Raw genomic sequence first — 17,232 nt, 5'->3', positions numbered from 1 at the left:
GCATTCTGTGAATGGGATTAATAATGAAATGTTTAAACATCTATTAAAAACGTATTCATAAATACCCATGAGTGGCTTTTATAATTGACCACTTCCCTCCAACCAAGCACTACTGTGCGCGGTAATTTACATGCTTGGCCATCACTAATCCGCCTCATTCCCAGCTGCTCTATCTGCCTCATGACTGCCAGGAACGCTGCACACTGAAAGTTCACACGCAACGACGGTGTTTACGACATGAGGTGAGCGTTTTTTTTTGTTGATTGACGTTACATATTTAGGGAGCCCCATCAGAGGGGTCAGGAGCGGTGTCTCTAGATAGCTGACGTGCCTGTGGAAAGTTCACTTACAGTTGGTCGGAAGCACACATAGATATATATGGGAAGCACATAGCCAGGTAACTATTACTGCCAAGGAATCCAATATTAGACAACGCTCCCCTCTTGCAGATAGATGATTAAAGCCATATGTGTCAGAATAGAAAGTCCAATTATGCTTTTGCTTTGTTTACCGATAAATAATGGACAGACGGGTCAACTGAAAGCGTCTAGTCCACGGCGGTCGCCGCTCACGTCGCGTTTACGTACAGACACAGGGACTTCAGTAACGAGATTAGGCTCAAGATGCATCGGGAAACATTCTGGCTCCATCTCCGTTGTTTTGTAAATGGCTGTCAGTGAAATGACATAATGGCTAATATTTTAAGTAAGTCACTATGATAAGGACATATGTTGGTCGTAGCGCTAGTTAGCTGCATGTATTAAGAAATAATGTTCTTGTCCGACAATGGGTCCATTGCCATGGTTTATCCTGAGGCGTGGACCTCTTCAGTAACGTAGCTAACTACCTAGCTAACGTTAATGTTACTTCAGCTACGGTTTCGTGTGTACGCCGCTGCAGCAGTACACTGAAATCACACGCCAGCACAACCCCACCTCAAACATTTCATTTGCTTAGCTAGCTAGATGGCTATGTCGACAGTTGCTAATTAACTCTAACCTACTTGCCCAAGCATCCGCTAGCTAGCTAGATGTGCCATATGGTCGAGCTGTAACGCTAAGCATTGATTAGTGTGGTCCATCTGATCGCAAGTGGATTAACGGACGTCTGTTGCCATAAACTATGGAAGCCCATTTCCGCCAATGCAATAAAAAAGATCAAAATAATAATAATAAAAAAAGAGTATCTTAAAAATGAGTTAAAAATAACTTCCATAATAAACAACGGTCAAAACAGTGTAATGTTAAAACAATTTTGTTTTAGCATTACAAAATTAAATATTGTCGCAGTATCTATATTGAGGTATTTGGTAAAAAATATGAATTGGACATCTTCACTGTAAAGCCTGTATGTCTAGAAAAAATAGGCCTGTGTGTGAGGTTAATCTTCACACCTGTACCAACACCACTGTTTTCCATTATTTATTAAGTAAACAATATTTTTGTTTTTATCTACTGATAAAACCGTGTTGGCCTGCAGTCAAAGCCTGACGTACAGAAGCAGAAGTGAAGGAACTGCCCATCAGCGGCCAACCCCACCCCTCGGCTTGATGTAATAGAGAGAGAAGTGAGTGCACCAGAAAAACTGTAGCCATGGAGGACACTAAGCCCAAGCTTGCTACCCCAGAACCCAGCCGTGCACCCAGTCCAGCACCTAGTCCAGCACCCAGTCCACTGCTGGACATCATTTCTTGTCCTGCTGCGAACCATGTGGAGGTATAGTATTTTAATAAGAATCTCTGTTCTCTGGTGTAACCTTGTTATCAATTTCTAATAAGGTTGTCAAAACTTAAAAAAAAAAAAAAAGTGTGTTTCTAAGCCAATATGTATTGGTTCTTTTTCTTCATTTACTAAATAAGAAATTTTAAGCTCCATATAAATGATTTGGTTACTGTCATGTGTCTCTGCTTCTTTGTCTCTCACTTTAGTCCGCTGTGTTGTTTTGCTTCTTCTATGTTTTAACCTACTCTTCTCTAACCTTGTCAAATTAGTTGTTTGTCTGAGATAATTTGTTCATTTGTTGCTGTAATTCTTTCTTTTTTTAAGATTATTTTTTGGGCATTTTTAGGCCTTTATTCAACAGGACAGCTGAAGACATGGAAGGGGAGAGAGGGGGGAATGACATGCAGCAAAGGGCCGTAGGTTGGAGATAGAACCTGGGCCCGCTGCGTCCAGGAGTAAACCTCTTTATATGGGCGCCCGCTCTTGTTGCTGTAATTCTAATGTGAGAATTAATGAGAATGCAGCCAGAGGCAAAGTCAAAACTTTGGTCTACTCACCTGGAAATATGACAAAGAGGGTGTTGTAGGAGTCTCAGTTATCAGCAAGTTCATATCTTTACTCTATTATTTGCCAAGAAACAGCCTGTAATCTGCTGGCATGACGTACCTCTTTGTCAACATTACCGATAGGGGACAATACTTAATAGAGCTCAACAGTCCTGCCCACAGAGGGTTCCGGAAGTAAAAATACAATGCAATTTCTCCATTGACAAATTGGAGTATAAGCCATAAAATGGTAACCGTCGACTTAAAACCAGACTGACTAAGCGATTCTATATGCTCATATAGACGCCAAAAATCATGGGGCACCAACCTTGTTTTGAGATAAACGTCTTTTATTCGCGATTTCTTGGATAAGTACTTCATTACCCACAATCCTGAACAATCCCACAGTGATGCCTCTGATTGGTGGAACTCATGCTGGTGAGGAGGGGGAGGGGGGGGGAGCTGCCTGCACGATCCGTCACAAGGATTTACGACACTGCACGAATCACGATCTGTTCCACGCTTCTGCCGTTAGCCTCCGCCGGGAAGCTAACGTTAGTTTAGCTAACAGCTAATTCGGCTAACCGCTAGCTGACAGCTTGATTCAGTCTAAAATAACGTTAACTCAAACTAAACACTGGGGAAAGCAGGCTACAGCTGATGTAACAGCTGTTATATATTTCATGTCATTTTCAGGTTTTATTTTGAGGGTCTTTTAAAGTTATTACATGCTGTCTCAGTTAGCGGTTAGCCGAATTAGCTGTTAGCTAAACTAACGTAGCTTCCGTTATTCAGTGGTGCGCGGTGGTTTATGGAATGAGTAGTTCCTTTGCTCTGAAATGACTATATGTACACAGTCTTGTACCTTTTGACTTGTTTTGGATTTTCTGTTAGTTTTTTCACTTGAAATGGTACGTTGTATGCTTATGAGTCACGTACCATCTGGTTAGCCTAAGGCATGGTCTAAAACTCTTTATGTAAGTTTTTTTTTCCAGACGTCAAGGGGAAATGAATGGGAAATTTACTTCCGGAACCCAAGGTCTCTCAGAGGAGGGGCGGGACTGTTGAGCTCTATAAGGGTTCGGCAATTAAAGATGCTACAGGAACATCTAGTCGCCTCCCTCCAGTTTTCTTATCTTTCCATAAGAAATGCATTCATATTTGTATCAGTGTGACACCGTAGTTCTGGTGCTCTGTGTAAGATGTCCCATTTATATTGACTGCTCAGCTACTTATGTAAGGCCTGGATACTAAAAAATATAATAACTGCATTGAACATTGCTCTCAGTAGTCATTTTGAAGGCATCAAAAACTATTGGAATTTTAACACTAATCTGAATTTTAATCCAGTTAGTGAAACATGACTTTATTTCTATTTATAAAAGCAATACATTACAAAAAAACTAATTTAAATTGAGTTTGTAAAGCAAACTACTTCATCATGTATTGCATTTACAGATGTGGTGTTAAGTCATCTAACAAAACATTATCCACCAGGCAAACATGACCTGTTCTTGTGCATATTCTGATCCTCCTCCTCCAGCACCTAAATGTGAACCAGATCCAGTTTGTGGTACGGCGCTGCTCTAGTCCAAATGCCACAGAAGAGACCACCTATTTTATTCCTCGAAACCCTGTGGTGGATGCTGGCACTAACACAGACCCGCCAGTGGTCTGCTGCCCCTTGCTCCACAGATTCTGCCCATGTCCACCAAGAGGCCTTCTGGCCTCTCTCATTACTAAAGGTAAGCAAGTGGGATCTCTAGTTGGCTCAGTGAGCTCCTATTCAGGAAATCTATTCCATGTCAATCCCTCCTTTCACACAGGACTGTGAAAAACTGCAAATAACATGATTATCTTGTATAGTTTGACTACTAAAGAATCAGCAATTTTGTAGATAAAGAAATGCATACATATACAGTATACAAACACAAACACACTTTTTACTTACTTTTGAAGAAGTTTGAGAGGTTAGCAAGTATAACACAACAAAAATATATGTAATAATCTCGTCATCATAAACACTATAGTGACATATGGCATGACACTATAATCTAATGTCAGTCCCATGTGTCCTCTCCAGTCCTTCTGGCAGCTGTGCTCTTTGGAGTGGTGTGGTCTATCACCGAGGAACAGTGTCTTCCAGGGGGTAACCTGTTTGGCATTACAATCCTCTTCATCTGTGCACTCATCGGTGGCAAAGTGGTGGCTCTCATCCGTCTGCCCAAACTTCCACCGTTCCCACCTCTCCTTGGTAAGGCTGAGAATTTAGTGGTTATGTTTTATGCGCTGGTGTGTTTGTACAATACTTTATTTAGTATTTACTTACACAGATGCCTCCATCAGAGTGATATTTAGGTGATACTTTTTCTGGTCTTTCCGCCCAAGCTTAAGCCAGATGGGCTACTTCAACTGTCTCCAGTTTGCTCCAGTTGCATACCAATTGTATGCCCATCTGAATATTCAAGACACATTTGATTTACATGAGTTGGCCCAATTAACATTTTTATGTTGTAAAAACTGCCAGATATTATCTACTTCTGAATCATCTACAGGTGATGTGCCTGTCCAGGGGCTTAATGTAAAAAGTATTGCACATTTTTAAGCCATTGATGTATTCATTTGGTGAATTATAACAAAGGAATCTACTGACTGAGTCATTTCACCTTTGTCATTTAGTAAAAATAGGGGTCAAATGGGAGTTCCTAATTAACTGTACAATCATGTTACTCACTTGTTCCGTTCTTAGCCGAGTACACATTAGCTGCTGGTGCACTGGATTCTGTTGGTATTTTGTAGAATTTTATTTTGCTTCCGTTTGTTGCATTGTTAGCCAACTTGTATTTTCAAGCTAAAGGGACCATTATCGTGTCAGTGATCTGCTATTTATCAAAAGATGTTGGAATCAAAAGATATATCTTGTCAGTAATTATGAAATATAAGAGATGTGAGTCTTGGTCAGGCTCTGGTTAAATAAGCCCTGTTTACCCGATGTGATGGAATACCATCTGATATTTTATTTTACATCATTAATACTGGCTTTGAATAAATCACAGCATTGATCAGGATATAGTGTAAGCATTGGCAAAGTTTAAAAAGTAATATTTTACTGCTGAATTCCTGGTGTTATGAATTTGGAAATGGAAATCATAAACCATCAGCTGGGCCCCTAACAGGATAAAATCAAGGAAGCTTGAACCACGCCTTATTCGCGAATGACATCAGAAGGTAGATTGAAGTACAACTTTGAAACAAACTCCCAAGATATATCTATGTAAACTTTATTTCCTGTGTTTTTTATGTAGAGCATTCTTGTTTACCATTTCAGTCTGTTTCTGATTACAATATTAGAAGATTTTTGTCAGTCTGAAGGCTGAAAGTAAAGTCCTCTGTCCACACTCATAACTCTAACTATTTGCTCTGCATGTATTATTTCCCTTGTTGCAGTTCATCACTGGTCTGTCTTTGTTTTTTTCACACACAATCTTCAGTAACGTGGTATAAAGGTGGTGCCATTTTGCATTTACGTAAGAATTGGCAGATTAATTGTGGATTTTTAGAGAAGGTTTGTATATTGAAACTTGAGTTATTAGTGCTATAAGGCAGTCACAGTCTTACATTGTGTCTCAGATGTCCAACTTGAGCACTGTCAGTTCAAAAAGCAACAGGTGGTCTTTATTCTTGTTCTGTATCTGTGTGAGAGACAGTCCTAAAGGATCATCTTTCCTTTACCACACCCTCTGCTGTGTTGCAGGTATGCTGCTGATGGGGTTCACGCTGAGAAACATCCCAGTTATAACAGACGGGGTGTACATTGACTTCAAATGGTCTTCGTCACTGAGGAACATCGCTCTGGCTATCATTCTGGCCAGAGCTGGTCTGGGGTTGGATCCCATGGTATGCTACGTACTCCATTTTTTCAAGCTTAGTATCTGCACAGAGACATGTTTAGATAGATATAATAAATATGTGCCAGTCTCATCTCTGTGCATAATCAGAAATCCCCCAAAAAGTATTCATTTTCCAGTGATATGAAAAAAGCACGCACATCTGAGCCTTTTATAAGATGTAACTAGGTAATGTTTTTGATTAAAAAAATAAAAACCTTAATTGGTTAGCAGCAGTGTTATTAAGTCATTTTCTCTGTCAATTTTCTGATGTTTCACTCAATTAGTTTCAACTGCTAAGCATCACTACACTAAGTACACTACTACATAAGTTAACTGTTACTGTAACAAAATCTTGAATGGTATGTCTGTGTTGTCAGGCTCTGAGGAGACTGAAATCTGTGTGCATACGTGTGGCAGCTGGGCCCTGCATTATAGAGGCTTGCACCACCGCTCTGGTGTCACACTTCCTCATGGGCTTGCCCTGGGTGTGGGGCTTCATCCTTGGGTAAGTAAAACACCACCCACTAAATCACTCCATCTCCAGTCTTTATTTTCTGCTTAATAGCAGGCTGTGTATTACCATAACAGTATGTCTAGAACAGACAGAATTAATCTATTCCTTTTTTTAATGGACCAGTAAGAATCAAAAATACATTTACCATATCAATTTCATTGCATTTTTTTTTTAATGAAATAGTTTGACAATGAGGATACAGACACGAAATGTAGGGCGAAAGAAAGGGGTGAGATATGTGACATAGGTCCCCAGAATTAATCGAACGATGGACGGTATGAGCCTTAAACACAAGGGCCCTCATTTACGAAACGAACGTACGGCAGAAAAAAAGAAAGGAAATGCAGAGGCCAGTCAGTTTCAAGTGTAGTAAATTCAGGGAACCTGGAACCTTTAAGTGCTGTTAAAGATGAAAAAATGTATCATAGACAAAAAGATAATCTTCAGGCACTCACTGGCAGAGCAAAGAGACACAACAGGGTTGGGCGACAAAAACATTGACTATAATGACAACAAGATGGATGATGGGCTTTATTTTGCTAATTTAACACTTCAAAATAAGTGCCTTCATATTTCTACCTGATCAACATTCATGTGATGTCACTCGTGTAAGAGCTTTCTAATCTGCACATATGGCCTGCTTATCAGTGGATAGGGCCAATACAAATATTGTTGTACTGCCCAACTAAAATGTACATTTTTGTGTGTGTCATTTTAGAAGAAGAAGAATTAAGAGTGTAGTAATTTTCTGTTATACCTCCGCCATGTTTTTGTCTGTCTGGCAGCAGGATTACTAAAAAACTGCTGGCCCGATTTTCATGAAACCTGGTGGAAGGGTGTAACATGGGCCATGAAAACTCATTAAATTCTGGAGCGGATCAGAATCACGGGGCAGATACACAAATTATTTTTCACTTTCAATAACATTGAAACGTCTGACCTTTTGTGCTGCATTCATGTGGTGTCCGAATAATCGGAAAAATGAGATCCCGAATGGGAAAATTCACGTGAATGCCCCCTCAAGTCGGTACGTTAGCATTGCCAGACAGGGCATGTCTTGGTGAAGGTCTGCGCTCTTTGAGTGCCCTTTAGTTCTTTTTTAACAGTGTTTGCAGAATTTGAATGATTGAACATTTCAGAATTTATTAACTAAGTCTGTGTTTGCAGCTCAGTAAGTGAATAAAAAATCATTCAATCAAATTCAGGCCCGGTACCACATCTCAGCTACAGTATAAACTACATATCATGCTGCAGGAATGCCTGCCTTTTGCAAATGTCCAAGTGCATTTGAAGGCTGATGCTTGCCAAAGTTTTCCAAAGGCAATTTTTTATTTGTTTTAAACGATCCATCTCCTCCACATTGTAGCTTCGTGCTGGGCGCTGTGTCTCCAGCAGTGGTGGTTCCCTCCATGCTGATGCTGCAGAAGGATGGTTACGGCGTGGAGCAGGGCATCCCCACCCTGCTGATGGCTGCAGGCAGCTTTGACGACATTCTTGCCATCACGGGGTTCACCACATGCTTGAGCATGGCCTTTGCCACAGGTAACCTGGGGATGTATGTGTTTGCGTGTGTGGAGAGCTGAAGGGAAATAAGAAGTGCTGACTTCAATGTTGTTTTCTTGAAATGCATCACCACCTTATCTCCAGGGGAGTGGCAGCCAGTTTATTATACTGCAGTGTAGGTCAACACTGAGAAGCATATGAAATAAGTAACTTCTGCCTGCAGTTTGTCAGAAGCTCAGCAGAGGGTGTGAGTGTGCTATTTACTGTACTCCAGGTAAAAACCTTGAATTCTTTTGTGCCAAGTCACAGTGCATTTTGTGTTTCGTGATGACTCCAGTTTACCATATTGCAGAGCCTCTGTATGGCTATGATAAACTGCATTTAAAACACATTTAGGACAGTTGAGTCAGTCTATTGTATTCTAATAATTGTAAATCTCCTCTGCTGTTCATTTTTAGGATCCACTTGGTGGAACCTCCTGAGAGGTGTGATGGAGGTGTCTGGCGGGATGGTTGCTGGGATTCTTCTAGGCTTCCTCATCCAGTACTTTCCTAGTGTTGACCAGGTGGGCCTGCCCATGCAGCGTTACAATGACATTAGCTAGTTTTACTATTGCATAGTCATCCTTACACCACTCGAGACCACAGCCTGTGTGAAACAATTTAAGAAGAACCAACAAAGGCTTGTGAAAAAAAACTTTCCACTTGAAATGATAAATGCTGAGGAACTTTGATGCGTGCACTTTGGATTCATCTAAATAATGTACACTGGAATATAATGGAAGAGATGTTTTTGTGGGTCCTGAATTGCCTCACATTACAGTTAAGACTGTGCTATCTTAACACAATCCGTGTATTTTAATAGCTTGTCAGACTCAAAAGTTGTCAAGAAATCCTTCTGTATGAATCAGTGTAGGTTAAACACAAGTAAATAACATTTTAAGATGAACCACTACTATATATAAAATGTTACGACCTACGTAATACCTGCCAACAAATGTTATATGTAGCGTTCTGTATTTATAAATGTCACTATGTTGAAAATATTCTATATTTAATCATTGACTGTCTTCTTCACCCAGAAACATTTAGTAATTAAGCGATCCTTCTTGGTGCTGGGTCTGTCTGTCTTTGCCGTGTTCGGCAGCGGTGTGGCTGGGTTTCCTGGCTCTGGAGGCCTCTGCACCCTGGTGTTGGCATTCCTGGCTGGCCTCGGCTGGGGATCAGAAAAGGTAACAACATATGCATGCCACGTTGTACATTATCCATCTTTAGGGCTGAATTTTAAGGTAAACTCGGCAGAGAAGTACATTTCGCATTACATTTTTCAAGCATACTATATACCAACGTAAAGGTTTGTACAGTAGGTTATTCATTGTCTACAGTGCTTCATGTCAAAGATAACCTTCCTTAAAATTTCTGTTTGTTTTGTTTGTCTTAAGGCACGTGTGGAGGAAGTGGTGGGGTGGGCGTGGGACGTGTTTCAGCCTCTACTCTTCGGACTAATAGGGGCAGAAATTCGAATCTCTGAGTTGGAGGGACTCACAGTTGGTGAGACAGCAACACACACACACACACACACACACACACACACACACACACACACACACACACACACACAAATAACACAGTGAAGTGGCTGTTACCACTGCGAGAGATTCAAATGTGGCTGTGTGGATGTAAATATATTTCCATAGCCAAAAAAGAGGTCCCAGTAGATTGTTATCTCTCTGTCTGTGTCCAGTAAATACTAAAACCTGAGTCCGTGTTAGCACTCATATACTTTACTTCCATAGAAGTTTCCATATGAGAGTTCCATGGGAAACAGATCTGAGATTTCTCCCAAAAAAAAAGTAATCTTATTCGAGACAGAAGAAATGGCAAACATAACATATTTTGGTGTTCTGCAAGTAGCTATAATTGAAACATGACTACACATAATTTTCTTGTAAAATGATTTCATTGAGGATGAAAACATTTCACTGTCTTCACTGTGGCGTGACTTCAGACCATCTTCTTCTTAAGGATGATTTGTTGTGTTGACATACTATATGTATTTGGAATGGAATACAATATGTTAATGCTTTGGGACACTGTGTGTGTCAAGGGAAAAAATCCACCTTGGCCCATTAAAAAAAACTGTGTGGCGCTTTTGAAAGAGATGAGCAGGTGTGGAGGGCATTTTTTAAAACCTCAGCTTGACCTTCTTAGCCTGCAGGCTGTGTGTGCTTAAAAATGTGACCATACAGAATGTAGCAGAAATTACATGAACACACCTAGGGGCGGCTGTGGCTCAGTGGTAGAGCGGTTGCCTGCCAATCGGGAGGTTGGTTGGTGTGAATGGTGAATGCCCCCGATGCTTGTACTGCAGCCTTGGGTAGTCCTGGTTCCTTGAGTAGTCGTTAAGAATAGAAAAGTTCTATATAAATACAGTCCATTACATTTACCTACTCACCCTGTACTTAAAATTGTTCTGCTGTCCAGCTCTTAGTGTTCTGACAAATGGAATATGATAAAAGTCTTCACTGAAAAAATGTGTTTCATAACTGTTACTGTACTCTTTGGTAAAATGAATTTATTTCCATGTATTTTATATTATAAAATGACTCTGAGGTGTAAGAGGAACAATGCACCCCACGCATTATATACTAGTGCTGTCAAACGATTAAAATATTTAATCGCATTAATGTCATAGTTAACTCGCAATTAATTGCACATTTTTATCTATTCTAAATGTCCCTTGATTTCTTTTTGTCCCATTATTGTTTCTCATTTTAATGCTCTTATCAACATGGAAAAGTGGATCGGCTCGCTTTGTGCTTTTGTTGCCTGGCTTTGACGAGGGGGCGGAGAATTTGCATCAGCTGTGTGCTTGGCCATCAAGTGGTATTTCAGACTGGACGTGCGGCGATGATAGCTCAGTTCACAACATCAAAACACACAGATCACTTTGGTCTTGTCAATGGAACCATTTGGCAACTTTTTAAAAGTAAACTTTCCATTCAGAATCTTATTGGCATCCATTTCGGCATCTCGCGCTCGCCATCCACTCAAAACGTAACGTTAGCCTACTACTCTTTGGCCGGCTCGCAATTCCAAATAAGTGTGTGCGCCGTGCCTGTTGTTTTGTTTCCAGTCTAGCTAGATCCGGTGTGGTGTTGTAGTTTTTTTAACGTTACTAGTTGTTGCAACAGCATGTGAAAAAAAAAAAAAGTTTGCTGGGCCAAAAAGAACGTTAATCTTGCGATAAAAAAATGTACGCTGTTAAAATGGGTTTGCGTTAACGCGTTTAACTGACAGCGCTATTATGGACATGTATTTTTTTTTAACAAAAATATATAACTCTTTACGCTCTTGGTTTAATTTCCTTGTATTTTATATTATAAAATGACTGAGGTGTAAGAAGAACATGTACCCCACGCATTATATACACAACATGCACTACTCAGCCAGCCTTTGTGTTTTTCTATTTTTCACCACTACTTGGGCTCTTCTGCCACAGCTGTTAAGAGGAAGTAATGGTGATATTACACTTTTTTTCTGTATAACCAATATACTGTAGTGTAACACCCCTGTATGACTCTTATTTTTCTGTTTAGGTCTGGGTATAGCCACTCTGCTCATTGCCCTGCTGGTTCGAATCCTGTTCACCTTTGTCTGTGTGTTGTGTGCTGGCTTTAACATGAGGGAAAAAGTGTTCATAGCCCTAGCATGGATGCCCAAAGCCACAGTGCAGGTATGTCAGCGCAAAAATATTTTGCCCTGCAAAGGCAAAACGCCGTAACATCATGTTTGGGCAAAAATGAGTTAATGTCAGTTTTGGGGTATTTGAGACCTCCTTTGTCATGTGAATAAATATCGTGAGTCAATTTGATTGTTTTAACGAGAAAATAAAGGGCTATGACAACCGTAACATCCAAAACCATACGAGAAACCACAGCAGAACGCCGTAACAGCTGTTACGGCTCTTTGCCTTTGTTCCGGGCACGCTGAAGTTGAGTTAAGGTGTTCTGACTTTGTTTAGCCAGGCATTAAAAGAGATGTTATTGTGCCGCCGTGATGTTACTGTACTCTGGCCTTGTCATACTGTCAAAGTTTGCCGCTTTTAATTGTCACCAAACCAAACATACACACGACATATCTTTCAAATAAAGTGGTGATGATTCCTATTCTGTCAGTGTCAGTGACAGCCCGGAGCTAGCTAAATTTAATCTGTGTCACGTAGCGCTAACGGTGATGCTGACACACCTCCTCACTTTGCGGAGCCTCACATCAGACGCCAAAAACAAATCATTAAATACACAGGCATCCTACCTTTCCATGCAATCCGATATAATCCATGGAAGATATAATCCATAGCAAAGCACGTCATCTGCTGTATCCACAACAATCCATACGTGTTTGAGCCATATTTCCTTCTTGCAGGTGTTCATGTCAAATCTTACACAAATCCATAAAAGCACTAAGCTACTTACTTGCTAACGTCCGCACAAGTATGCTAACCTAAATGTTATCTCAGAATTAAAAAGTAGTAATCCAAGTTGAGTTTCTTGAGCAGTTTGGTGGCCCTTAACCCTTAACCAGGGGCTGTTCTAGGATCAGACCTTTAGGGGGGCTCAGCCCCTAATGAGAATATGACACAGATACAGTGCCTTGCAAAAGTGTTAAACATTATATATTTATTGTTAAACAATAAATATACCTTTGTATTCAATTATAATTATCTTTATTGAGAAAATATTTCTTGTATTTATTCATACTGTATACTGTACTGCAAAGTAACTTATCTGTCATACTGTTCAACTGTGTTAGTGTTGCCACACTATCCTGATCACTCATCATAGCAGTAAATAGGAACAACCAAATGTCTTCTATATAATTTAAAACAAATACCATGATGACTAGACCTTGGTTAGGTGTTCTTATAATGGATGTAAGTATGGTGAACAGCAAGCAAATATTGATTATATGTCAGTTACTGCCTTTTGTCCCTTTGATGACTCCTTGTTTTGGCACATGATACAAAGCGGAGTACAGTAACTCGCCAAACAAGGGTCAAAGGTCAATTTTGAACTCAAGATTTTTGCATACAAACATTTCTTCATTGTAACAACTAGTTCTCAAATTTTGGGGAGTTCTACCAATAATACTTTTGTCTGGACAAAACAAAAACTTTAAAGTCATTTTTCTCAGTTTCACACTCTAGCGAGTTAAGGTCTTTTCTTTGCAGGGCAGTATATATATATATATATGTGTATATGTATGTATATATATGTATATATATGTATGTATATATATATATATATGTATGTATATATATATATATATGTATATATATGTATGTATATATGTATATATATGTATGTATATATATATATATATGTATGTATATATATATATATGTATGTATATATATATATATGTATATATTTTATATATATGTATATATGTATATGTATGTATATGTATATATGTGTATGTGTTATATGTATATGTATATATATGTATATATGTGACATGTATATATATATGTATATATGTATATATATATGTATATATATATGTATATATGTATGTATATATATATGTTGTATATATATATGTGTGTGATATATGTGAGAGAGTATGTGTAGACAGTATATGTGAGAGAGAGTATGTGTATGTATATACACAGACAGATGTGTGAGAAAGAGGAGAGAGAGAGAGAGAGACAGAGAGAGAGAGACAGAGAGAGAGAGAGAGTACAGAGAGAGAGAGAGAGAGACAGAGACAGGGAGAGACATGGAGAGAGAGAGACAGAGAGAGAGAGAGGAGTAGAGAGAGAGAGAGAGAGAGAGAGAGACACAAATAGAGAGAGACAGACACACAGGAGGGGACAGGAGAGCACACAGAGAGGAGGCACAGAGAGGGGAGAGAGAGACAGAGACACACACACAGAAATAGAGAGACAGAGCATATATATATATACATATATATATACACACATATATATATATATGTGTATATATATGTGTGTATATATATGTGTGTGTGTGTGTATGTATATATATATATATGTGTATATATATATATGTGTATATATATGTGTGTATATATATATATGTGTATATATATATGTGTATATATATATGTGTATATATATGTATATATATGTGTATATATATGTATATGTATGTATATGTATATGTATATATATATGTGTGTATATATATATATATGTGTGTGTATATATATATATATATATATAGTGTGTATATGTGTGTGTGTATATATATATGTGTATGTATATGTATATATACACACACACACACACACACACACACACACACACACACACGTAACCTCGAAGATCTTCAAAGGTCATTAGAAAGGAACAAGTGATGTAAATAAACAAAGCAAACATACTGATACATATATCATGAATCTTTCAGTGTCATCAAACATTAAATCCATGCTATAATCCAGTCCAAAGCAAGAATAAAAATAGGGACCCAAGTCTCAACTTGTCAAAGAGCTTTTTCAGTGTTATCGTACATTATATACCTGATGAAGATCAGACAGACCGAAACATTGTAATCAAATTAATCAAATAAATATTTCCGCAGTAAGCGAGTGCGGGAGTTCTTCTCATTATTTTCAAGTGCGGAAATATTTGTCAGCGGTGCACTTATCTTTCTAAGAGTTTTACTTCCTGCTCAGTTTAGGATTTTTCCTGTCAATAATTTTCGTAGTACATATCTGCAAATGTTTTTTCTTTTGGAAAAGTGCAGACACTGGCATTTTTTTTTTTAAATGTCGTCATCGTGATGGTAAATGTCATTTGTGAGTATAGAGGAAACACTTGTGTCCTTTTTCTCATCAGGCAGCTATAGGCTCAACAGCTTTAGACATGGCCAGGACAAAGGAGGACAAGGAGCTGCAGAAGTACGGCATGGATGTGCTGACTGTGGGTGTGCTGTCCATCCTTCTCACAGCCCCGGTCGGAGCTCTTCTCATAGGGCTCGCTGGACCTCACCTGCTACAAAAACCAAAGAACTCTGCCTGTGGTGAGTAAGTCGAACCCAGTTTATTAGCCTTTTTCTTAGGTAGGTAAAGTCCTACAGTCAACAATTCAACTCAGCTCAACACCCCTGTCGAACCTCGCTTTGCAGCTGTGCTCCAGTAGTGAATACGCTTTTCTGCAAAGCTTTTACCTTCTTTACCTTTGTGATAGATGCGTCCGCTCAGACAAGGATTTGCATACGTTGTTTACCCTGTCATTCATGCCCTCATGTCTTTTATGTCCACACAACACTGGCATTGTTGCAGTTTACAGCGTTCATACGTTTTGAAAAAACCTGGAAAAGTTATGGAATTTGAAAAATGCAAATTCCAGGCCTGGAAAGGTTTTGGAAACATAAAAAGACCCAGAAAGTTTTGGAGAAGTCATGGAATTTTTTTTAACACAGCATAATAATATTCATTTTATAGTTAAACCTCTGAGGGTAAACTTTAACACAGATTTGTATTCTTATTGTATAATGTCTGACATTTTCAGGAACACATAGTCATGGAAATTTGCCAAAAAGTCATGGAAAAGTATTGGTTAAAATGCGTATGAACCCTGAGTTTAAGTACACTGGATTAACCACTGCAACTCGTGGTTGTACGCTTTTATGTTTGTTTGTTTGTTTACTACATAATCTACATATCATGGAATCAATCTTTTACTGAGGCTTTTCAAATGACGTGTTCTCCCTCTTCTTCCTCTTAACTTTCCTAGGCACTGCAGCAGGAGGTGAAGATGAAAATGAAACTCCTGTCACCTATGAGAGCACACTCTGACATCCCCTGTCTTCATCCAGTAAGCAAGGACATTTAAAGAGACTTCCCGGGTGCTTTCACACCTTGGATATTTGAGCTCTCCTTTAGCCACCGAGTGGCTCTTATTTGTCTCTCTATCTGCCGGTCAGTTCCTGATGTTTGCCATGCTGCAGGAACACATGAATCACTCTGTTTTTATAGCCTCTGGTGGTTTCCAGGCATCAAGCTCCAAACAAATGACCCACATCCCACCGTCTGTGTCATGCTGTATGATGGTATACAAGAGGGGGTCTTGTTTCTGGTCCTAAGTTAACTTTTAATCAGCTTTTTTAGTGCGAGACATGAATATGGTTTACATGTATGGTTTTTGTAAATGTGGATATTTTTTTATCCCTGTCATATTCACTTGAATTTGACCATTTTTATGACTAAATATCAGTTAACTATTTACTGTATTTTTACTTGAACAAGTGGCTATGCTGTATTATATTTTTTTTAGAAGATTCCTTTTGAAGGGTTGCATAATTGAATGCACTAAGAGTAGCAATATTTTTATTGTTTTAAATATCAGACCACACAATTGACACACATTTAAAGGGGAACACTACCTAAATGAAGAGTTCCAATAAGTAATTGCCATGGCCTATAAAGTTCAATCAATATTTGTGAGCTACATTCTTTCAAAGCCAGAAACCAGAGAAGGAAGTCTCAAACTCAAAAGTATAAAGTGTGAAGCTGCTCCATAGACAATACATTTGAGATTGAATTAATTTTTTTATACTCAAATGAGTATAAAAAAATACTAAGAGCATTCTCCTGGATGACATCACAAATCTGAGTTCTGTAGTTTTTGGATTTGGGAGAGAGTTCATTTCTTAGACTGTAGGATATATGTATGGATTTTGAAAATGGGTGTAGTTCCCCTTTAAGTCTTGCGTTCTGCACTCAGTACAAAATCTTTACAGCTTTGTGATTATGTATTTTTGCGTGTTTTAATAAAATGTGTATTAGCTGTGTATTGGTAATGAAAAGAGTTTGCGTTGTTAAAAAATACTCCGGAAAAGATCTAAATAATAAATAATCCACAACACGTTCCTTTGGTTTATACACAATGCTGCTAAAACTCCCGTCATCTGCTACATTCACTATGTCCGCTTTCAAGTTTACGAATTCTCAACAATCATCTATATGTCCATATTCAAAACGTTCATGAAAACCCAACCTTGATCGTTTGATTGCAAGGGAAAGTCGATTTTT

General features: G+C 38.8%; 1 protein-coding gene across 3 annotated transcripts; it reads left to right on the top strand.

Moving 5' to 3' along the window:
- The first annotated feature begins 104 nt into the window (after positions 1-104).
- si:dkey-162b23.4 (sodium/hydrogen exchanger 9B2) lies at positions 105-16,991 on the top strand. 3 transcript variants are annotated; one of them, XM_039801704.1, is made up of 13 exons: positions 105-242; positions 1,480-1,715; positions 3,810-4,011; positions 4,350-4,520; positions 6,021-6,163; positions 6,534-6,661; positions 8,037-8,212; positions 8,632-8,738; positions 9,255-9,404; positions 9,615-9,723; positions 11,772-11,908; positions 15,035-15,218; positions 15,935-16,991. In XM_039801704.1, the coding sequence occupies exons 2-13, from the start codon at positions 1,593-1,595 to the stop codon at positions 15,994-15,996; spliced, it is 1,692 nt and encodes a 563-aa protein (XP_039657638.1). In that variant the 5' UTR covers positions 105-242; positions 1,480-1,592; the 3' UTR covers positions 15,997-16,991. The 3 variants fall into 3 exon arrangements, with proteins under 3 accessions (XP_039657638.1, XP_039657657.1, XP_039657648.1); XM_039801723.1 differs by having other exon boundaries at positions 15,035-15,222; XM_039801714.1 differs by lacking the exon at positions 105-242 and adding an exon at positions 591-705 and having other exon boundaries at positions 15,935-15,996.
- Positions 16,992-17,232: the final 241 nt, after the last annotated feature.

The sequence above is a fragment of the Perca fluviatilis genome, chromosome 1 (assembly GCF_010015445.1).
Source record: "Perca fluviatilis chromosome 1, GENO_Pfluv_1.0, whole genome shotgun sequence".
Classification (NCBI taxonomy): Eukaryota; Metazoa; Chordata; class Actinopteri; order Perciformes; family Percidae; genus Perca; species Perca fluviatilis.
This window is presented reverse-complemented; position numbering and strand designations above follow the sequence as displayed.